This window comes from Anoplopoma fimbria, chromosome 2, assembly GCF_027596085.1.
Source record: "Anoplopoma fimbria isolate UVic2021 breed Golden Eagle Sablefish chromosome 2, Afim_UVic_2022, whole genome shotgun sequence".
Classification (NCBI taxonomy): Eukaryota; Metazoa; Chordata; class Actinopteri; order Perciformes; family Anoplopomatidae; genus Anoplopoma; species Anoplopoma fimbria.
Genome location: NC_072450.1, coordinates 19,240,316 through 19,265,111, shown reverse-complemented (window position 1 = coordinate 19,265,111; position 24,796 = coordinate 19,240,316). Strand labels below are relative to the sequence as shown.

General features: G+C 38.8%; 2 protein-coding genes across 2 annotated transcripts in view; both read right to left on the bottom strand.

Moving 5' to 3' along the window:
• The window catches only part of dennd5a (DENN/MADD domain containing 5A), a 31,411-nt gene extending 17,820 nt beyond the window's left edge, over positions 1-13,591 (bottom strand). The window contains exons 1-4 of the mRNA XM_054611031.1: positions 13,429-13,591; positions 4,434-4,505; positions 3,550-3,659; positions 2,421-3,105 (exon numbers count right to left, since the gene is read on the bottom strand). Of these exons, the coding sequence (XP_054467006.1) occupies positions 2,421-3,105; positions 3,550-3,659; positions 4,434-4,505; positions 13,429-13,528 (967 nt within the window). The 5' untranslated portion in view covers positions 13,529-13,591. The remainder of the gene's footprint in view (positions 1-2,420; positions 3,106-3,549; positions 3,660-4,433; positions 4,506-13,428) is intronic.
• Positions 13,592-15,576: 1,985 nt separating this feature from the next.
• Positions 15,577-23,802, bottom strand: tmem41b (transmembrane protein 41B). Its single transcript, XM_054613511.1, has 7 exons — positions 23,568-23,802; positions 22,030-22,147; positions 20,714-20,842; positions 19,826-19,919; positions 18,816-18,920; positions 18,358-18,496; positions 15,577-18,263 (listed from the first exon to the last, which is right to left on the bottom strand). Exons 1-7 carry the CDS (start codon positions 23,662-23,664, stop codon positions 18,094-18,096), a joined length of 852 nt encoding a protein of 283 aa, XP_054469486.1. The 5' UTR covers positions 23,665-23,802; the 3' UTR covers positions 15,577-18,093.
• Positions 23,803-24,796: the final 994 nt, after the last annotated feature.

Below are 24,796 nucleotides of genomic sequence, written 5' to 3'. Positions count from 1 at the left end.
GAACATGCAGAAGTGAAACTGCTGCAGATCATATTCTGTTCTTCTGATCAGCTTTTTAAGCAAAATGTGTTGTGTGTTTGTTTGAAGAGACTTACTGATTTTGATCAATTCAAAATTTTAATTTGGTCAGGAGTGAATGGGAAAGTCAAAGACTGATATATTTTGTCGTTCCTGCAGAGATGTAGTTAAGCCAGGGACAGAAGTAATGATATTTTCTTAAATAATCAATGAGTTTGGTCTTTACAATTTCACAAAATAATGCAACCAACAATATTCCAGTGCCAAAGGTGATGTCTTCAAATTTCTTCTTTTTTTGTCCCAACTACAGTTTAAAAAAAGATTTACTATCTAAATTCATTTGATCTTTCACAAATCAGCAAATCCTCACATGTGAGGCAGTGATGTCAGAAGATACTCAGTCTTTTTTTCATCAAAATTGTTGATCATTGATTTATCGACGAAGCCTTTCAGCTTCAGCCAAAACTAAATGATTTAGTGAACTGATATTGGGGTCAAAAAACAAAAAAAATGCACACACAATCCTCTGACTAAAAGGGAATCCATTACATTTAGGTATGGGCAGTAAAAAGAAATGGAGGGTGTAGAACAGCATGTTTTGTACTCACAATAGTACATCTGCCAAAAGTTGGCACAATATGGTAATGCTTTCCCCTGAAATACAAAAAGGTAATATGAAAGTAGTGGGATATTTACTAAGGTAATGTAAGTTTTGATCGTCTGTACATGGCTGAAATACAAGTTTGATTCTCTATCATAAAGCCACAGCCAAACACACTGTGCTGACAGAGATCCAGCTTTTGAAGTCCAGATGAAGCATCTCTTTGTTACCATTCAGATCTCACTCTCCCCTCATCTATCCTGTCAATCGTGACTGCACAAATCACATAAAGAAAGAGAGTGAAATAATAAAAAGAGGCTTAATTGTAGTGTGTCACAATGATTGACACGTCATGAGCTTCCTGTTTGAGAAGGACGGGTGAAGCAGCAGAACATGTTTGAATATCTTTTCTTTTATGGCTTCACGGAAGTAATACTGGCCTTTTTTTATTCATCTTAAATCAGAAGTATGAACTCCTGTGCTATTTTTAGCATATAACACACACAGTTGTCTCCTTATTTGCAGAGCATCCCTCTCCTCTATGTGTGTGTGTGTGTGTGTGTGTGTGTGTGTGTGTGTGTGTGTGTGTGTGTGTGTGTGTGTGTGTGTGTGTGTGTGTGTGTGTGTGTGTGTTTAAGTCCGTAGAGTCTTTTCCAAACAAGAATTCGTATCTTCCCAGTGGAAGATTGCCAGGGCTTAACTCTACACAACACCCTTCACACGTTCTGCAGTGATCAGCCTCATGGGGGAAAAAAAAGAGGCATGATGTCACTTCCAACCAATAATAATCACCCTGCATCATTGCCATCCTCCCTGTCTCTGGGTTGCCTAGCAACACCACAGCTTTCCCCCCCTTAAGAGGTTCTCTCCCCCTGGCCCCTGGCGTTTTGTAAACCATTTGCCTTCTCTTGCGATTGTAATGGATCCAATCACCACACCAGACTCAGCATCCCTAAATGATTTCCTTGTTTCTCCTCACACACAAAGACACACACACATAAAGGAAAGGAAATCTTTACCGAGCAGTGACTACTAATTCATAAAAAAAGCTGTCTGCATTTTGTGACTACCAAATTTGATCAAATATATAATATAAAATGCAGTAACTGATTGTCAGACTCACACGATTAAATGTGACGTAGTCTGAGCTGCCTGTGATGGGTGAGGGGGGCCGACATTTACACAGGCTGCTCCTCACACTGCATCACTTTAATAGAAACACTCAACAGGTTATGTAATCTCTTGGATAATAGTTCCGCCATGAATATCAAACATGTGTCCTAGCCTTAAGGGTAGGGGCTTTTTGCCTCGTCTTGTTTTTATTATGTAACATCCTTTTTGCACAAATAGTAATTCAAGTCTACTTCCGTCAATGCAGAATGTATAAAGAGTGAGGAAAACCTTGAAGCTACACCAGCATGTGTCCACCAGATCCCCAGACAATATCTGGTCTTATGTCATGACACTGATATGTCTCCCAGCTGCAGACACGTCTCTAGAGACAGCCTCTACTAACAGGATCACCTGACCTCTCAATTCTCAAAAAACAGCTATTACAGATAATTCATGATTTCTCCTTGCTTCCAGCTCGTCAGACACAGGTATAGTGTTAATGAATCACATCCAAACAACACAGGATTTCATGCTGTAATGTTCATGCTAGCATGGCTAATTGTTTTTAAAATATGAATGTAATACGAGTAAGATGCATGGGTACTGGTAATCAATGCACCCTAATGGGACAGGATGCTAAAGGCTACATGAAAACACTGAGTGTAACAGCAGCAGGACGACTACTTACGCTGTGAGTAGAGCAGTATCTGCATCTCGAGCAGGGCACAGGTGAACAGCTGAAGAACGTTCTCCACCCCCAGCAGGTTAAACATTTCACCGATGGAAAAGTCAAAGAGCGGCAGCTCAGACGTGCTCGGCCTCTGGCACACCACGGGCCCGTACACACCTGAGAACTTGAGGGAGCGCCCAGAGGGTGGCAGGGGCACCTCATAGAGGATGTTGTAGATGAAGCTCTCCAGCGGCAGCGGTGGGGGCTGCGGGGACGACACAGCCTGGTGAAGCTGCAGCAGCACCTTCCTGCAGGCCTGAGGGAAGGCCATGGGTGTTATTAGGCAGATGCACTTGGACACGTACAGCGTGTCACGGCTGATGTCATAGGAGTTGAAGCGCTGCAGGCGAGAGATGGCGGGCGCGGCGTGGAGCACCGGACGTTGCTGGGAGAGTTGGTGTCGATGGTCCTCGGGGCCCGGCGGGGAGGTGGGAGTGTGCAAGATGTCATACTGCTCTGCGTTGTGCATGTGGTAAAGAGTTTGCATGGCACTGCAGATCTGCTTACTGGTGACCTCCTCGAAGAAGGTGAGGGCAAAGCCATAAGTCCGTGAGCCGTCCTCCCTGGTGATGATGTAGGAGTGGAACTGAGGCTCCCGGGAATCAGCCTGCGTCCTGAACGCTAGACCCTTCGGCATACAGAGCTGTGACAGGACAGGCAACAAGGGCATCAGAGGGTTGAGGAAAGAGAAAAGGGTGGGGGGACATTCATCAAACACAATTTAGTTGTCGAACCTAAAAGGCATAGCTAAACATTTTTGGCAAATCAGTTTATTTGCTTTCTTTCTGAGAGTTAGATGACAAGAGCGACCCCGATTCTCACAACTAACCCACGGGAAAGAAAGATTTCCATAAACTCAAAGCAAACCAACAAAATAAGTTACAGATTTTTCTTTTATCTGTGTTGGCGTTGCATACACTGAACGTACACTTCATTTAACATCAACTAAATTAGCATTTGCCGTTTAAAGATACAAAGGAATAATATCCATAATACTGTTGTAATACTTATTTCAGCCCTATCACCCAGCGATGACATTATTCTTAAAGGAGATGAGGGCAATGATGTATCTGTGTAGAAATCATACCATGCCAACTGCATCCTGGTCAAATGGATTCCACTCGACGTTCTCTGGATAATGTGCTAGGACTTTGGATTTAAAAGTTCTCCGCAGTGGACTCTGCTCAAAATTCTCACCTAAAAGTGGAAAAAAAGAGACAGCAAGAAACAAACAAAGAGGAGACGAACAGTTAGCTCCGATTTCCAGATGAAGTTGGAGGAGCAGAACAATCAATGATCAGAAGCAGGTTAAAAGTGCCAGGCGCAACTCCAGAGAAAAGAGCAAGTCAGCATATTTGTCTTGAGAGGAAGATTGTATTGCACCATATAAAGCTGTCATCTGCATCCTGCTCTAAATAAAATAAAAGTATTCAAAAAGGAAGCATCTTATACTCCAAAATTGATAATTAACTTTATGGATCTTAATGCTTCCTGACAGCGTTAATGGCAATACAAAGGATAACACACAAAATAATCAATCACAGAAAGCACAAACTGAGTTGATTTGAACCCGGAGTAAAGCAGAAATGATGCACACACCAAGGCAGTATACTGAAAAGTCATTCAGAGTGTAGGGGGAGAGTAAACACTGGCCAAGCAATGCCAGCGCAGGCAGCTCTGGATTTGTGTGTGCGTGAGAGAAACAGAAGCAGTGATTGTCAAACATCAGCTCATTGTTCAGCTGCTGCTGAGGGATGTGGGGGGGGGAGGGGGCAAGAAAAAAAATCAAAGAGCGCAAAAAAAGTCCCCACACCTGTGCAGAAAATAACTGTGAAACTCAGAATGTAAAGTAACAAAAAAGGGATTGCTGAGTAAAAAAAAACAAAAAACAGGTGTGCCAGGTTAAAGGTTGAAGGGTTAAAGCTGAGCTCAGGTTAAGAGGGGGAGGAGTGTGTGTGGTGGGAGGGTTACCTTCGTCTGCCCCCGCCAAATTTCCTCTGGCCCCATCTCTGAATTTAGTAGCCTCTATATACTGGCATAAAGCTACACAACAAATAAAACAAAAAATATAATTAAAAGCCTGGTTCAGGATGGTTAGCGCATCACTTCTCAGTCTGAGCAAACACATCCTGACAGCTGTCTGCTCTGAGAGCAAGCTGCCCGCACACACGGGGACATAATGTCCTCTGTCAGGTGGGTATGCTAATTCAAGCCAGCTGGTGTGGTTACGATACAAGGATACAGCATTGTCTGCGTGTTGTAGTTTCCTCTTCTTCTAGAGATCATGCAAATCCATACTGCTGTGGTATGGATTATATTCTCACCACAGAGAGTCCACAGCCATGCTGTCAGCTCTGTGGGCCTGCCCAGAGACACTTGGAGCTAAACGCTGAAGTCTGCATGCTAACATGCCCACAGTGATAATGCAAGCATGCTAATTTTAACAGGTATAATGATTAGCATGTTCAGCATTTTAGTTACAACGTTAGTAACTAAGTAACATTTGCTTATTAGAACTAAACACAGAGAACAGAGGAGGTTGAGGGAAAGGTCATGAGTTTTACAGTCAATACATGGCAGTACATCAGGAAATACGGAGCATTTCTTTTTTAAATTGCACCTTTTTGTGATCTGTTTTTTCTTTAGTAGGAATAAATTCAGAGTGACACAGACGGAAGTTGGAAATTATCGAGAAACCAACACTATCATGGTCTTTTTATGGGAATTTTTGACAATAAGCAAAATATCTAGTAATTAAGTGATAGCATCATACTTCATCATTTATAAACTGGTATGAGGAGAACATTTTTAAAAAGAAGTAATGTGACATTTTGATACATTTTCAATATGTTGTTGGTGAATAAACATCTCAAGGTGTGGCAAATTTTTCAAACATGCATATCCCATCACTAGACAGTCATGAGGTTTACTCAGTGAAAGGCTGCTCTTGTATTGCAGATGGACTGGAGCTAGATTATCTAACTTTTTTTTGCTGTTTCCTCTCCAGCATGACATTTCTCAAGCACAAATGAAAAAGCCCCTCTGGCAGAAAAACACATTCATGCAGCATATCAAAGCCAAATGTGAGCTGTGTGACAAAGGGCATCGACTCTTTTCCAGTCACACCATGTCAACTTCAAGGTAAAGCTCCCAGACTGATGTGGTCTATGTAGTTAGGGGTGAGGGAAATCTATTTTTTATTGCACTAATAATATGACTCAATTATGACACACACGGAGAGACAAGAAATGATGACTATATGACTCTTATCCCTGATGATTACAATAATTCTCTCATTGCATTTGTTTGAACAAGACAAAATGTTGAATCTTGGAAAGAACAGAAAACTCTTACATCAAATTAATTTGATGTAAGAGTTTTAAGGATTAAGTGGTTTGATCTGTTGGTTACTTTCATATCTAAACTGCCTACAGGGGAAAAACTACGCCAGGAGTGTAAATTTAGACATCAGCGACGAAGATATATCAGACTATTATTAAGATTAGTAGGGATGGGGAAAAGATCATCCAGTTCCTTATTATTTCTTTGACATTATTTTACCACTCTGATGTCTCCAGAATTAATGTTAAATAACCATATTTAAGGCGTTTAATATTTTTATTTTGTTCAAAGAGATTAAAAATGCTTTACATGCAAAAACGAACTCCCGTTGTTCATGAGCAGGTTCATCTAGGTCAAATTCCAAGACAGAAAGTGAAAACAGACATGGCGGAGCACGTTGATATGACGGAAGCTTTTTGTAAACTCTCTCAGGACAAAGTAAGGAGATGGGTTGTTTTACTCAACAATTCTTAAAAAGTGATCACATTTTCTTGTATCATAGCTAATGGTTATGTTAAATTTGAATAAATCACACCCTCTGCACACAGTTGGCCTCTATACTACTACAGGAAAGTCTGTGATTGTTAAAATCATAAGATTTTTATCACAGCATATGCCAGCAGCACATTTCACAAAACAAGTACTAAACATTCCTGTCCATTATGAAATATAAGTAGAGCATAACAGTGTTTTACAAATAAAACCATACAAAGAAAAGGTGTCCTTTTCGTTGTGGTTGAAGATGAAAAGAAAAGCAAACTAAACAACGCTAAGGTTTGTCACCTTCTTTTCAATCATCGATGACATACAACAACTATTGGTTACTTACAGAAGCGTTATGTGTGGTGCATGGACAATAATTCTACCAAGATTTAAAATTAAAAAGGAAAATGGAAAATAAAAAGAGAAAATGACAAATAAATGATTATCATATGGTACTTGATACACATAAAATCACGTTATAAGGCTTTTAAACTATTTTTGGAGAATTTGTATGCCTTTATTAGAGACAGTAAATTATTGAAACAATGGTGAGAAATTCAACAGAGGTCCTCCGCAGGAACCAAACCAGGCCATGATCATATGATAAATGAAAAAGGGAACTAAAAAAGGAAATTGGATATTAAAAAAATTACAAAAAGGACGTTTTAAAACCGAAACCGAAACACAGCATAGGAAAAATGCTGTAAATGCTAAAATCAATCAAAAATTTTACTTGGACTGAAAAAAATTATTTAAAAAGGATAGTGTAATGGAAGAAGAAAAACAAAATCATATATAAGACATTTTAATGGCAAAATTGCTCTATGATTTAATTGATATTTCTCTTGATGTTATCTATGGTAAAATGATTCTTCATACTGATGTCATCCCTGTACACCCTGACGGTCACAGCTTTTCACGCCCAAAGGCAGTTGGCTCAGACTTCACAGGTGTTCCTTCTCTCAACTGAAGCCTTCACCTTGTGATTAGTGCTAATTACACAGAAGCTGCCTCACCTTGGGAAGGCACTCGTCTTAGTGAGCACCAACTGACTCTACAGTGACTGAAAACATTTTCTCGATCTGTCGTTTTCCAACTAAACGGACTGTGATGCCATAACAGCGTGGACCGGTAGCTGTGGGAGTAGAGCGTCACTGAGCTCTGGCTTTTTGCCGTTTTCACTCGTCCTGTAAGCCAGGGAACCACCCACGGCTCGGAGCCCGTCCTGTGCTCATACACCCTCAAACCTACTGCAGCATGGCCCACGAGGCTCACTCATAAACGGATGTACCTCTCTGACTCGAAAGCTACACTCTAGCACGCTTCAAGATATCTCAGCAGAAGAAACATCAACACTTATTCGCCCAGAGGACCCGGCGCTGACAGGACAGAATAGCTCACTCTCAGCTTTAACTCACAGCCTTCATGGTTTGCACTCGCAATAGAGACAATATGGTTTTGTTTTTTTCCATAAAAGGATTATATTTCACAAATTGTTTTCTTAAATTTTTTGTTTTTTCAATCATTAGAGTGGGGGAAAGGTTTCTAAACTGGCACTTTACTGAAAACTGGCACACTAACATCGCTGTCTTTCCCCATTTAAATAAGTGGGTAGCAGGCTAGCTGCCAAAAACAGCAGCTTTCCATTTCTTGGGTAGCTTCAGGACGAAAATGGGGTTAAGTAACTGTCAATAGAAAAATGACAATATGTCAACACATTTCTTTAACTGTCATGGACATGTTAGAAACTCAAATACTCTTGCTATAGTATCATAATTTTATTACTTTATTCAGAAATGCAATAAAGAAATAATCTAGGAAATTATCTTCTTGCCAAAGAACCTGCTACAAAACACCAAGCTGGCAACATAAAGGAACACGTTAAAGTTCAATAGCACTCGTAAACTCACATTTACTTTTGTTGTAAAGCAGATGCTCAATATATTGATATGAAAAACTGTTAAATACTGAAAATACTATTGAAGTATAAAACCGGTAAATCTATTTACTAAATACCTGGTAATGTTACTTTGTCTTGCACCAAAAACTTTAGAAATAAGACACTTTAATCTTTGAGTCTTTGGTAAGTTTACCCACAGCAGTTGGTTGCTATCTCCACAAACAGGTCATTTTCACAGCAGACATTTTAAATTGTCATGCAAGGAAGAGGACCAGAACTTAAAATGTCCAACCTCCTAGGCTACCAGACAAAGTACGATGTAACGCAGCTAAAAGTCGGAGTTCCTACTTGTGAAGTCGGGGCAAATCCATCTACCCCAACTTCACAAAGAAGTTGTAGTAAATGGTAAACCATCAACTAAAAGGCTATATTAAGAATATTTGCCTGTTTTTAATTTGTCACAATATTATCATGTTACTTGTGATGCCAGACAATATCAGATGAACCAATATATATACTATATCTACAGCTAACAGGAAGAAGCCATAATGTAGCATCCAGCTACTTTTTTCAACATTTCACAATGAGGAGAGAACGTATGTCGGTAACTAGAACAAAAGCGCTGCACAGAGTGTTTTTTTTTTCAAATCTCTGTCCAAAAAGGTTCAAACAGGTTTAAACACTATAATACCCATAAGCCTCGGCTGCCATTATCATTGAGATGAAGCCAGTCACCCTGAATCTAAAAAGTAAACTGATATAAGGTGCAGATCTTACACTTTAATCCTCAGCTTCGATCACGTTCATTGTCATTACATCATTAGTTACAGCCCTATCAGCCAGTACTTTCTACGATCAAGATACACCTCACCCTCAAAGGTGAGTAATGACTCTTCAAACTGCATTCAAAATGTCCCTAATACATTTTCAAGCAGATTTTTAAAACACTGACAGGAGACCCTTTACAGGCCCGAAAAATAAACAACTGCGTGAAAATATGAAAGCCCACATTATGCATCTTGAGCCAGCTTTCATGTTGAGCCATTCATCCTCATTTGTTTGCTGAGCAGGATTGGGGGAGAGAGGCTGCCTGGGAAATTCAAAAGGATATTTAGCATTTGAATAAGTGGAGCCTGTGTGCGAGTGTACTTATGTCCCTCAGCTGCCTGTGTTTCCAGTGTCGACTGTGGGGCTGCAGAGTCATACATATGCTAATCAGGCCCTGCCTGTGCTGCCAAACACTGGGCTCAAGGAAAGTTTTGGTAGTTTCTTTGTGTTTCACTGTACATGGATCACGACTGCATCCTATTAAAAATGAGGAACATACCATGGTTCTTTTACATCACTGGAGAAACAATCAACAACAAAGTTTGATTCAGCTCATTGAGTTTAAAGCAAGGATACTTTAAATAATTCAAAATGTTAAAATCATAAGGGCAGGGCGGTAATTACTGAATAATGTTCAGTCGTCTGCTCAGTAATTACAATAATTAATAAGTGAGTAAGGCTCCTAAGCTACCATCCTTAGTGTCTGTTTTTATTAATGATGCTCAAAACTTTGATAACTGTCTTTCTATTAAAGCTGAAGCAAGCATTTATTTTAAAAAAAAAAACTAGTTCAAACTAAGTAGAGTATTTACAATACAAATTATTATTTTCATTATGGATCAATATATTGTTATTTTCTTTTTAAATAGATGAATTATTTGTACTATACAATTACTGCCACAGTTCCATAAAGCCCAAGGTCTCGTCTTCAAATATCTGGTTTTGCCGAACAACAATCATGAGGGTTAAATAGTCAAAAGAAGTTCTAGGTACAGCGGATATTTAGCTGACATAATCATATATAACCTGTAACAATGGAATTTCCACACCATTTCCTCTCTCTCCAACTTAAACTGAAAGTCGATAGGGGCAAGCCCCTAACCTCTTTCTACAGTAAACAGCAGCAACATGCAGTAAGTGGAGCGGCTTCAGTGATGTCCGACCACAGCGCCTCAGTTTCTGAGCAAGCTTTTAACCCCTTATGATTTTGTCTCGTCAGAGAGACCTCAAAGAACCATCAACACACCCTCAACGGCAGTTTTTGATAACAGAAGAAAATATCTTATTCAATGCTATTGGAGCCATTTGAAAGTGGAGCCATCAAAAGGACATGATATAAAAAATAGAAAATGTACTTATATGAAATGTACATTTATTTGTTTTTTTACATATGTAAGAAATGAACATGTCGTTCACATGGCTGCTAATTTAAGTGTCCCGAGGGTTGAATGACACGCCGTTCAATCAGCTGACACAAAGCAAGTGCATATTGCTGCAACTCATGGCACAAACCATTTTGAAGAAAGATAATCATACACTAGCGTTTTCTCTGTCCACACTGATGCAAGGCTGACATTTATCACAAGTATGCTCTCTCTTTAATATCTTCAAAAAGCTTTACTTAGTGTTTTAAAGACCTCAGCCTGGTCAACTACATACAGCTGTGCTCAATTCAAAACAGAACAGTGCATGATCTTGAACTTCTATTCATTCTGTACACATTTCAAATAAATGTCAACTTAACTTGTAAAAAGGAACTGTTTAAAGGAAGTTAAAAATAGGAAGTAAAGGTCTTGAGTCTCTGAAAACTAAAATGATTTATAGCTATGTTGTTGCTCTAAGGAGGAAAGAACTTTCTTTCAACCACAGCTTTAAGTCTAAGCGTGTCACTACCTCCTGAGTCATAGTGAATCACACTGAAACTAGGGATGAAACAGACTGTTATCTATTAATCACTGTGTTGTGAACAGCAGTTCAACAAAAAAATAAATCTTTTTTTCACATCATTAGTGAAAGACGTCGGGGAAAATGGCTGAGTTAATTGGATTGTGGTCTGAAGCAGGAGCAGTGACCCGGTCGACGAGAGCTAACACCTTTATACTCACAACAGGCTTAAGGCTAGTTCATGTTAGCACGTTTACACTTGGATAGTTTGACTGACTGCAGCATCTCAACCGTCAATGAGAGCAAGTATTTTGTGATTCTTCTTAATGTGAAATACACCACATTTGAATTTAAATGCAATGATAAGTACATCATTTTAGTTTAAACTATATTATGCCTAGACCTGTTTGTTCCCTTCAACATTAAGAGTTTTCCCTGAGGATATGAGTTAGCAGGGGTGTTGCTGCTGGAGACCCTGACATTATTTAGTGGGGGAAAATATGTTGGAGCTTCAAGATATTTACATACACTTCTAAATGACACAAATCTCCAACGACAAAAGCCTCAAAATTATTATTTAGCAAACACAACTCTCCACTCCACCGTTATCTTGGATCAGTCACGACTCCCAGAGGAGACAAAGACTCAAGTGTATTTATAATTACAAAATGTTTTCCCTTGAAGAAGCATCTTTTGGGCACACCATATTGGTTACACAATCATTTAAACTCAAAAACATCCATCTGTCAGTTACAGAAAGATATAAGAAAATCCAAAACATTTAATTCACGAGTCTTCAGTGACACGAACATTTAGGTTAAGCAAAAATCTCTATTTATGTAAGAAATAAGGTAAAAACAGGATTCTTTGAGAGAAGTAGTTTACATTATTTTGCCAAGACAAAATGGATGTGCATGTCTTTGTTAGGACCTGCTCATTTGAGAAGAGATGTGCAGATATGGTAAATACCGTGTCACGTTCCTTCTGTCAGTTGTCATGGCTACCCAACCAGCTTTACAGAGTGACTTTGCTCTTGTTTGGGATTAGTTTGTAATTTAACTACTGCATCTTGGATTTAGTGTCTTCATCATTTCTCACAAGATCCTAAATCCATGTGTTGTGTCAAAGTGTCTCCAACACTAAGCAACAACAAAGTTTGGAAGTATTCCCAACTGCGTGGGCCTACTATCAGACCTCAAGTGCCTGACATTACTGTAGACTTCCATCAGAAAAACAGAGTCATTACAATCCTTAAACACAGAACAAAATATTTTACCATTTGTTATATCTGAAGTGATTGATATGGATATAATCATCCATCACAGAATATGTAATTTTATATTGAAATATCAATCATGGTATAGTGAATCTTTTTGACAGTCAAATGACAAACGGTTCATGAATACTAGTAAAAGTTTGTTTTGTGTTCGGTTAAAGAAATACCTGGCAAATAAAGAAAGGGTATCACATTGTTATGAAATCATTCTAAAATAAAAAAAAAAGAGTATTTTCCTCAATGATAAACCTAGAAATATTAAAAGGGATTACAACAAGAACAACAACAGTATTAAGGGTACGACACATTTATATAGCCTCCTGGTATATAATGTCATATTGCCCACCCCTACTGGCTGATGCTACAGTGTATTCTCATTTATTATAACATGCAGTTACATTTGAGAAGCCAGCTGACCCGATATACAGTATCAGATAAAAACAGCACTGTTGCCATGCCGTAATATCCCACAGTTTGCGCTCAGGGAGCCTCAGGCCACAGTTTCACTAGCAGATGTGTGTAAACCCTCTCTCTAAACACATGCTCATGCAGGTAAAACCATGACAGACGGGGTCACAGCCCAAGAATCACACCTATTGTGCTCTTTGAAAGCTCATTAGATGTTTTCACTATTCCTATTTGTTTGTGAGGAGAAGGGTGTGCCTTCTCCAGAGGTTTCTGGAGGGAGGATGGTCGCATGCCCCATGTGGATCTCTGGTGGATGCTGAGGATGTTAGGGGTCGATGGGGGGGGGGGGGGCATTTATGGTACATCCCCCCCCCCCCCCCCAGGGCGTCTGTTAGTAATAAACAGATACCTGACCTCCTCTGATTACCTCTGACAGCTGGAGCCACTGTGTCAATATATAATTACATTATAATACTATGTTATAACACTGTAAATTCATTCACATTAAACATGCATCACCGAGCAGCATCAACATTATACAATATTAAAATGTGTCATAACGAGAGGGGTTGAGAGAAAACATTTGATTTGAATGCATGTGAGTGCGTTACAGAGACACCAGCAGCCTGTAATCCTCCCCACCGGGCAGCAGGCTGAGAGGCGCTAGGCCGGACCCTGTGTCCGTGTCAACCTGCTCCATCCTGTGTCACATCAGTCACATTCATCACATCAACGCAGCACGACGCTAGATATCACGGCTGACATGATGCTGTAACACCCCGTCCTTCCTTCCGTATGTGCCACAGCATCAGCCCGACGGTCGCCCCGATGCCGACGGCTCTTACCGGACAGTTCGTCGGGTTCCAGCCCGCTGGAGGTGTCGAGTCCGCAGATCACAAAGTAATCTGCGAACCGGCAGGAACCGGAGCTGAAGCCGGTGGTCATTGTGGGACGGGTCCGGTGGTGTCTGTGTTCCCCCAGCAGGGAGCATATTAAAGCGCCGCGGAGAAGAGCTCTCTCCCGGACATCACGGCTACGTTACTGCGAAGCTCGCAAATCAGGACCGAGACTGAGCCGACCTGCTCTCAGCGAGGCACGCAGCACATCCGGCCGAGGTCCTTCACAATAAAACGGGGTTGACACAACATGCAGGACATTTAGATTGTCCACCCTATATTACATGTAAGAGAAATGTCATTAATATGTGGTGTTTCATCTGTACGTGGCTTTCATTTCTTTGAAGCCACGTACGCGCTCTGTCCTGCTGTTCACCCGTTACATTACATTACATTATATTACATTACAGTCATTTAGCAGACGCTTTTATCCAAAGCGACTTACAATAAGTGTATTCAACATAGGTATTCAAGAGAACTACTAGTCACCAGAAGTCATAAGTGCATCTCCTTTCTCAAACAAGCATCTAAAAGCATAAACCAGAGCAAAAGTATAGTGCAGAAGCAAATTACTACGAAAACAATAAGTGCAACAAACTAATACGAATGCAGTTCACCTGTATATATATATATATATATATATATATATATATATATATATATATATATAAATATATATATATATATATATATATATATATATATATATACACACAGTACCAGTCAAAAGTTTGGACACACCTTCTCATTCAATGGTTTTTCTTTATTTTTTTTCTTTTCTACATTGTAGATTAATATTGAAGACATCCAAACTATGAAGGAACACATGTGGAATTATGTGGTAAACAAACAAATGCTCAACAAACCAGAATATGTTTTATATTTTAGATTCTTCAAAGTAGTTGAAGGGGAAGGTGTGTGCAAACTTTTGACTGGTACTGTATATATATTTATAATAAGTTCAACTTCAATATTCTACACATTGGTAGCTGTGTTGTAATCTTGATTTAACATTAGGGCTGTGTAATCACATTCACTCTCCTTTTAAACGGCTGTGTGGACAACATTTGTTCAGCAGTTTGCTTGTAACTGGAAAAGGTGGAAAGGACAAATGAGTAGATTCATGTTTTGGTCACTTCTATATATATTTTGTTTTGTTGTGTTTTTGTTTTTCTTGAGTTCAGAAAAAAATAATCAATCTTTATGCTTATCTAGTGGTATGGGGGAAAATGGTGTATAGTTAATATACACACTACAATCTTATCCGCAGTTGCTCAAGAAAAAACTACAGGCCTGCATACTATGCCATATTTATACCATTAATGATATTCGAGTGTGACTTATGTACTACCTTCTTGTTCCTCATTTTATTAATACGCACATGATATGTCAAAACAGTCCCCATAGTTAGTTTGTATATCTATGTGAGGTAATTAACACAATTGCATCCAACTTTTAAGGTTGAGAAAATTGTCTTATTTTGAAGGAAGTTTCCATTACTTCCGACTTTGTTCTAGCTTCATGTGGCTTTACACATCCATAGAAATCAGAGCGTTGCAGTCGAAATGCATTGTGGTCCATCAACACCACAACAGCTGTATTCATCTGCCTTTAAACCGCGCAGTAACACAAACATGAACCTGAAGGATTTATTCTTAACCTGCTCGGCAGCTTGAGTGCTTTTATGCTTATGAAGCACTGGGTTGTATTTTATTTTTATCACTTTGTTTTAAAGAAATGAATTAGAGGTTCTTTATTGTAGAAGCACTAGAGTATCACACACAAACACTCATCCTCATAGGTGTGTGTTTGTGTAGGTTTCACCATTAGTCAGACCCATTTAAGTAGAATGTATCGAATTACTATTGAATAATATCTAAAATCCCCCTGATTGACGCAATTCATCATCAGTCACGCTGCAGCGAACAGCACCATGTGTTGGTAAAAAGGTGAATGTCATGTTACAGAAAAACAACCGCTTAGCAGGTATGTTGCAATATGCAATTCACTGTTGTACTATCAGACTTGATATGAACGGTACACATGATTTGTTTGTGGATTAATAAACACACTGAAATGACAGTGTGAATGGTTTTATTTAGGCTATGGAGACAAATGTTTTTTCTGTGTCATTTAAGTTTCCTGCAGGTTCCGTGCTCCTACAAAGCAAAGAGGGCTCCGTCTATTTTCAAGATTAATCAGTAATTGCTGGGAAAGTCCAAGATTGAAAGAATCCCAGAAATTGCGTGTTCATCAATGTTTTGCCTCCACAAAAGGCTCATTATACTTTTGATAGTTCCCTGCTGCAGCATGATTAAACATGCCCTCTTTACAGATACATCTCAAAACTCAATTATATTCTGTAAAGATTATTTTAATAATTCAATAAATATGAAAAAAAAACCAACATAATTTGATTAGATAGGACAGAAATGTGCAATCTGTAAACACTTCATATTGCAATAAATCACTTCTCATTACAAAATAACACTGCTTTTTGAAATGTTCACAGAGGTTTACAGTTTTCTTACTATATCTTTGATAGGGTGATGGGACACAAAACAATAATTCCAATTTGAGTATACAAGTAGGGTGAAGTTTATAATAAGATTAGGTTTAAATATTGTGGAAAATAGAGGGAAAAAAATCATTAAAATCTAGCATCTTGTCAAATTTAGCATTATGGAGAACTTCAAAGAAGTTAATCAAGCTCCTATTTAAGTATTGAGACAAAAAATAAGATTGTTTAGGAGCAATTTATAGCATTTACCATTTGATTTAAACACCTTAGTGAAGAGGCATTTTCCAAGACAACAATGAAGCTCAACTGTAAAAATACACCTCTCACATAAACCATTAAGAACCATAATATCAACCCAACGGTGGCGTTCTGCCATAAAAAGCATGACAGGAGAAAATGCTGATACATACGTATGTTCATACAGTAGAACTAGTTAAGTTTCACATAAATTGATGTTTAAGTATCGGTGTTTGAGAGGTTAATAGTCTTAAAGTAGAAAACAAAAAATCAGAATAAAAAAAACATTAAAGTAAAAATATGAAATCACAAAATGCAACAAACCAACTGCTTCTATGAATATGATATTTTAAGGGATTAAAGAAAAGGTGTGTTAAATAGGTTACCTGCATGTACATTCACTGCAACGACGTCTCTAGTAACTGCCCAGAACATTTTTTAAGCAGCAGCAATAAGTTACCTTGGTACACGGGCAAAAAGAAAATGTAAATCTTAAAGAGAGTCTGTGCTTTCATAGCACAGGACACAAGAACTTCCAGTGAAAAAAAAAAAAAAAAAAAAAAGAACACCAAAACATAAATCAGCCATCATAATACATTTCACCCGGTGAAGAAAGGAAGCAGTAAAAAGCAAGGTACGGCTCTGATACCTCAGTCTGTTGGCAGTCTTATTGAGGGCACTGGTCTATCATCCATAGTGCATACATCTCCATTCCTATACTGGCCTGGCAAACAATAGTATTGGGTGGACTTCAGGTGAATTATCATTAACATATGCAAAGCTTTAGAACAAATCTCATCCTGGATTTTTCAGATTTACAAACCAAGACCATCTCTAACTTTTCTGGGTTGCATACATCTTACACCAAATAAATTGTATTTATGTTAGTCTATGTTCACTTCATAATAAAAAAAAATGCAAATTTGAATTGGGAAATGCTTGGAGTTCGGCATCCTGCAGTCTGGAGGTAACGTTAGAAAATATTACATCAGCTTATCCTTTTCTCTATACGTTACAGGGGCTACTAATATGAAGAGAAGCTGCTGAAAATGTGTGTGGCAGCGGATGCAGGCGCCTTTCAAAGAAGAACATGGGAACTCACCCACATGTCAATCATCACACTTTTCTTCTCCACAGATTCATTCTTCCCTCACTGCATATGTTTGCCAAGGCAAGCAACAGGTATCAAAACTTTGTAAAAACTAAAATCCACTTTCAAAATTTGCAAGACAGTTATTGCTGTGGTGGTACACTTCATTAGGTTGAAATTAGACCAGGCATGTTAAAATAAATATAAAGAGAGTGGAAGTTAAAGATGCTACAAAGTTATTGACAAACAAGTGTTTAAAATCAAAAGTGGTTCCAGTCAAAGAAAAAACAGATGTTTGCAACAGCCTCAACAAGGTACTGATTACATTGTTTTTTACGATTTCTAGCATGAAAAGAGAAACCAGAATTTTGAGTTTTACGCCAACGTCCTACAAGTAGCACCTTTAATTATCTGGCACCAGTCATCAGATAATGAGCAGTGCCTTCAATAACAAAAACATTAAAGAAAATTGAATTTCTCTCATTTAAAAGATGTGCCACAATCACAACATAATTCACAGAAACCCTAAAATTTGTGCAAGCAGCGGCCAGTTTACACCTAACATCAGGACCCCAGCCCACCACCACCACCGCATGCATTTTGTGGTCAATGGGTGCTTACTGTGGCAGTGGTCAGAGACTCCACCAACAAAATCTGTGTATGAGATAGAGGCAGAGCAACTTGAGTGACAGCTTCACGTTCCTGAGCCGAGGAGGAGGGGGTGCCGGGATCAGCCGGCAGATGAGGTGCTGAGGTGTTTAATGTTCTACTCTAGTTTCTTCTGCAGCTTTTTCTGGAAGCAGACAGGCAAGATGGAGAGCACAGCCAGTACACCAAGCACAGCCAGAGAGTTCCAGGACACGGCCTCGCCAGCTGTGGTCAGTTTGTACAGTGTTGTCCCTGCGTTGATCGCTACAAAGGATGGCGGAGCCACTCCTGTGGATCAGCCAGGTTAAATACAGGTCAGTCAATGACAACAAATAATAGCAAACTATGGTATAGACAGGTCAGAATGTGTAGACACTCTTACCGAGAAAGGTACCGATGAAGAAAACCCCCAAAGGCACATTGATGACAGGAGAGGTGATGTTGATGAACCAGTTGGGAAGAAAGGGGGTTATCCTCAGGAAGATGATGTAGTTGATTAAATGATCTCTGTGTTTTTCAATCTGCCAGCAGAGAATCATTGGATTTTATAATGGTTAGTTTATATTGACAATAGGAGTACATTTGTCATTATAGTTATTTCAGTAACAGTTATAACATTTTACAATACCAGTATTTATTTTTGGTAAATCAAACTCTAGACTCCAGAATTGCCTTAAAGCTGAATAACATTCATACATGGTGAATAAAAACGCAGTAGGTTGCACATCTGTGCCTAACAAAATCGCTGAATGATTGATGATAAATACAATAGGAAACACAATATTGCTCTAAAAATGATACCTTCAATTCACAGTAAAAATTCAGTCAGATGGCGTTTACCTGCTGAGACCATTTCTGTGCTCTCTCTGTGAGATATTTGTAGACAATGGGTCTGCCCACCAGATATGATAGCATATAGCAAAAGGAAGCACCAAGGCCAGAGCACTGTCAACAGAGTAAGAAAACATTGGTTACTTTTAATACACGCACACATATCTACATCTATTGGTATCTTGCCTTAAATCATTGTCACTCTAGACATTTAACTATAAAAACAAAAGCCTACTGAGAAAAATGTAGGTATCCCAAGTACACCAAAATCAGGACATCTTCATGACTAGTCATTTTCCCTTTAAGCAGCAGCAGTGCGGTGCCATGTTGAATACACAGCGAGTAGTTTTAAAAACAGGCGGAGGGCCTCAGTGTTAACGCACATTAACCGCTGGCCTTCTTGGTTATCATAGCATCCCTCAGAATCAAAGATTAGTTATTTCAACCTTACAGAAGAGAAAAAAAAAAAGAAAAAAAAAAGTCTAACGAGGGTGGCCATCACTGACTATGATGCAACGCAGGCACATGACATGTTGTACGCACATCTATTGCACCGCATGTGTCTGCTGGTCTTCCTCGGGGTTCTTCCATTTTGTTTCTCCCCGTTTCTCAATCTGAACTGTTAAAGAACAGAGGGTGCCGTATGCTGTACAGATTGTGAAACCCCTTGAGGCACATTTATAATAATATGCTTTATAGATAAAATTGACATGACCATAACATCAAAACATACTTTGTTTGTGGATTTGAAGGTGACATATTACTTAAAATGAAAGCACAGTCAATGCTAAGTTTTCTTTCCAGTGTTGTCTGTTCCAACACCTGCAAGATTTAAAATTTTAAATAATGACTTAATCGAAATTTATATTTAAAATGTAAATTTAAGAGGCATGATCCATTCATGTAAAGGAGAGCATGTGTATCTAAAACCTTACATACCCAAGTTTGTCTCGTGAAACTATTTCACTGCACAGTTGCTCAACATACAAAATACAACATTAGTTTCCTTCCTTACTTACCAAGCAGACTAAGAAAAGAGCCAAGGGGAACGGGTACAGATATCCCGACAGGATGCTGAGGAAGATAGATCCAGGGATTGCAAATGTCTGGAGGCTGGCAAAAAGCGTTAAGGCAAACAACTATGCAAAAACATACAGTGAACACTCAGGCATAAGCATCAAATAGATAAATTACCAATGATTAAAGGCAAATAATAATAAATACATCAAAAGCATATTCCTCTAAGCCCTCTAGCCTGCTGCGCTACTTCACCGATTTTGATACTGTCAATGTTGAGGGAGAAAGGAATACACAGAAGGATAGCTGGTTTTACACCATATTGTCTTCTTATGAAATGAGAATCTAATGTTCTTAGGATTTAACTGTCTGCACATCCTATCCAATGATCAAATACATTTGCTTTTCATGAAATAAGACTAAAATGGCGCCATGATTTTATTGTCTGGAATTGTTTAGCAGATTCAGAGCCTATCTCTACTCTTTGACACTTGCATCAGGAATGACAGACTATTTCCATCTGATTCTGAACGGTTTCATTTTAAGGACATTCTGTTTGACGGGTTTTGTAAGTCCAAATATGGTGATACTTTGTAAGGACTGCCTAGTGGAGGACTCCATCAAGGAAACAACGGAAAGATGTTATAGCTAGTTTTCTGTCATCTTGACATCACAAGATCAAGAACCCTAAATTATTGTGGGCTTGGAATTCTGCTAAGCTGTTCTCAGAAGATTTTAGTACATTTCTGACCCCAGTTAACAACAAATTGTTGTTATCACTTCAACCCTTACATTCTTTGAAGACCTGAATGTAGGCATGGCAGTTCTGAGAACATCCCCCAATAGGAAGCTAAGTTAAGATGTGTAGGTAGATTTATATCCAAGGATACAAAATGTATGTTGCAAAGTAGGCTACCAACACTTGGGAGTAATATGTGTCTTTGTATTTTGACAGCACAGTTCCCAAAGCTTTGGCATCATCCATGTCTTTAGGAATCTTGATTTTCTCCATTTCATCACTGAAAAAAAACCAAACAAAACAAAAACTTCAGTCATACATATTTCTCACAAACACATTTGTTTTGGTTTCATCACAACACAAAGCATACGAAAAACATGATTGCTGAAAATGCTACGTCACCTCTGGATTTTGAGCATCATGTCAAAATGAGTGGCTCAGTTTGAACTTTTCTTGGCATAGAAATACTGCCAAAATCAGGCAACGCATGCAACCCAACGGAAAAGTCACCCCACCACTATTTTTACCTTTACCTGCCTCAGCCTGTCTTCACTAGTTTAACTCTGATTACTCCAGATCTCTGACACAATAACATTATCTAGATCACTGCACCAGCACTGGGTTCTTTGTTAGGTGACCTGTTAACTTCAGGATTTACCTAAATCATTTACCTTTTTACTGCCATTATATTTGTACAACCATACGCCTCAGGTCCTCAGAGTGAAGGACATCAGGTATTGCAAATTCAAGGCTGAAAACTAAAAAGGTGATTAAGCTTTTGCGAGAGCCTTTCTCAAAATCTACAGAGAAGCTATCCGTACAAATTTGTATAATATGTTGTGGCATGTGTTTATATTTTAGCCTTCATATTATCTGTAATTATCTTTTCCTGTTAATGTCTCTCTGTAAATTTGTTTTTCACTAATGTTTTCCCCTGTTAATAAATTAGTGTTCAAAGTGCTAAAGGGTGTTAAAATAGCTCCTACTTTTACCTTGGTCAGAAACATCAATACAATGAGCTTTCACATCTATAAGCAAATCAAAAACTCTGTTATACTCCATCAACATTCTTTTTTATTTAACTATTTATGAGATTATATTTACTCTTATAGGTCTATCATTACCACACAGTCAGTAAAGTTAAGTTTTAGTTAAAGTATTTTTTTGCCCTCTTGGGAAGCAGCAGCACAGAACAAATCTTGGTAATCACGAGGGTAAAAATAACAAGTCACAGATTCATTACCACACTTACAAATCCACTGCACTATGTGCAAATATTTCGAGACTGCTCAAAAATGTATCTTGGATTTAAGAGTAACCTTAAAAAAAATTAAAACATTCTTTTTTTTCTAAATAGGAACTAACAATTATTTGTGAATACAAAATCAGTTTTCACTTCCAGGGATGAACATTGCTCTGTCTGTTTTTGAATTTAGTAAAATGTGGGCAGGTGAGGAGACCACTTACTCAGGAAGCTCTGGGAAGTTCCTGTAGACCAGGTACATGACTGAGGCAGCGCAGGTGAAGATAGAAACCAGAATCAGGAGAGACATGCGTGCAGAGCCCCCTTCAGTATGCTGAGCCTCTGTTTGGGAAAATAGAACTTATTTAGCATATAAATCAAGAAGTTACTCTAAAAACAGACAAACTAGCTATCTTGGAGCCTTGTGTAATTTGCTCATGAGTTTTGCATCACTTGTTCAAGCCCCTACAGGGAACTGAACTTCCCCCTTGGGACAGACTCTTGCTGTTTCTGAGCCGGTCTGTTAAATCATGCTCTCATTAAAGACTTTATGGAAAAGGACAACTGTAACATATAACGTCACGTTATAGGAAATTAGGGGGTATAGTTGTTGTTTTTCAACCAACTACAGCACTCTGGAGATATAATGGAGAGATGAACGGGGAGACTGAGGCAAACACTAACTGTCACTGATTAACAAAATGAATACAGATATTTGCAAACAAGACAATCATATTCCTTCGGATAATACTTTGGGCTTCAAAGAACAAGCGACAGTTGTGAAACTGATTAAATCTATTACAAGTCAAAGAATGCTTATGTAGTGATTTATGTGGACTGATGCAAAAAAGGAAATAATTATTTTCATGTTATTAATACACAAAAATCTGATCAGCAACTAGGCATTTCCCTTTGAAATCATGATCTCAGGGATTAAATGTTTGTTATTATATTTATTTTCTTGTTACTTCACGACCTTATGTCTGAAAAAAAGGATGTACTTGAGTTGCATTACAAATTAGGATATTACACACATAATTTACAGTAAATTTATAAAAATGTGGCACTTTGTTTTAGATTTAACTTTGCAACAGTATATAAAATGGATCAAATTAGCTCCACCTCGAGCAACTACAACAGTAAAAGCTTCTTACACATTAATGCATCAGATATAATAATGATAATAACAATATTATATATTAGTTTAACAATCAAAGGGGTTTCTTTACAAAAACGAGTACATTTATTTATCATTTTTGCAGTACATCTGACAATACATACTTTAACTGAAGTCTAAGTATTCCTTACAATGAGTAACGTAAACCTGTCTGAGTAACGTAAAGCGGTCTGAGTAACGTAAAGCAGGTGTGAGTAACGTAAAGCCGGTCTGAGTAACGTAAAGCAGGTGTGAGTAACGTAAAGCGGTGTGAGTTCTTCCCCTACCATCACGGGTTGTTGGACGGTCTTTGTTAAACATACATTTAACGTTATCCCAGCCAATAACCATATATTTCACTCCAGCTGTATTAATGTTCAGGACCCTCCCGAGGCTCATTAACGGGCCCGGTGTTTGTCCGCTGACGTCACCTCACCAGACAGCCTAGTGTCGGTTAGCTTCCCCGCTAGCTCGGCCGCGTTAACGTCACTTTACAACACCAGACCTCCGCACGTGACGCTACATGGCCCCTTATATGCATCGACCTCACGTCGGGAGGATTCCCTCGACATTCACGTGACCAGTTCGCCAGAAACCAGGACCCACCTCTCAGGGCTTGCGGGTCTCTCCCTCCCGCCTTCCCCTCCTCCGGGCCCGGGGACAGCCCGTCGGTCTCCCGTCTCTCCCTCCGCTTCTTGGCCATTGTCACTACGATGGCGTTGAGGTCAGCTGAGGTACCGACGTGTGTCACTGCAACAGCCGGTCGGGTGGAGTGACACCGGTGTGGTGACAGCCCGCTGACACGTTATTCAGACTGACCTTTGACCTCCACGTCACAGCAGAAAAACCTGCTTTCCGCCACAGCGCCCCCAGCGTCTCCATGGCGACTGCAGCCCGTTATTAACCGTTAATTCAATTTAAATGCCGTTTCTATTGATTAAAGTATTTACATATAGGACGACCATAAGTTCATTTACTCAGCTCCATTTGTCTCACAGCTTTAGTCACTAACCTTCTTAATCTAGTAAAGTAATGTTGAGGCACAACATTTATTATTTGACCCTTAATTTGCAAGAGTTGAGTGTTTTGGACATGTGTAGCCAGATTAAACTCATATAGTGGCCCCAGGGCCAAAATATTTAATGTGTTTTTCTATTCTACAGTATGAGACATCCTGAGTGGTAAACTGATAGAACACTTACTTTGGAAACACACACAGAATAAAAGAACATAAGTGAAATAATGGGTCTTAAATCTATATTTTGACTCAAAACAGGGATTAAAGATCCTCTTTAGGGCATCCTGTCAACTAGTATTTAAATAGTACATAATCCCAGTTTGCTTCATTTTATACAGGTCTCAGTAAACTGTGACAGTAAGCACAAATGCACAATACAGAGCCCAGAGTAGGTTAATATAATTCTATTGTTTATCATATTATTTAAACCTGTGCTTTTTAAATTTTCCTACTGAGACATGTTAAAATGTGTTTTAGGCCTATTCAGTATGGATTATGGGCTTTGAAAAACTATTTTAAATTGCAGTGTTGTTGTATTAGTGTCCAGTGCCTGTTGTCTTTCTATTGAGCTGCTCCGTGGAGTACCAACACATCTCACCTGGCTTGTGTGAACAAATGACCTCAAAAACACAAATGACTGCAGTTCTGTGATTACAGGAGAGCACTGCACTGTGAAAGATAATCAACTGAAAAAAGTGAAGGTTACACTCATTAACCTGTTGCTTATAAAGTAAGAAAATACATAAGTCTGTATAAGGAAAAATTCAGGGTCATGGAATCCCTTAGCTTTTTTTTTTTTTTTTTTTTTTTTTTTAAT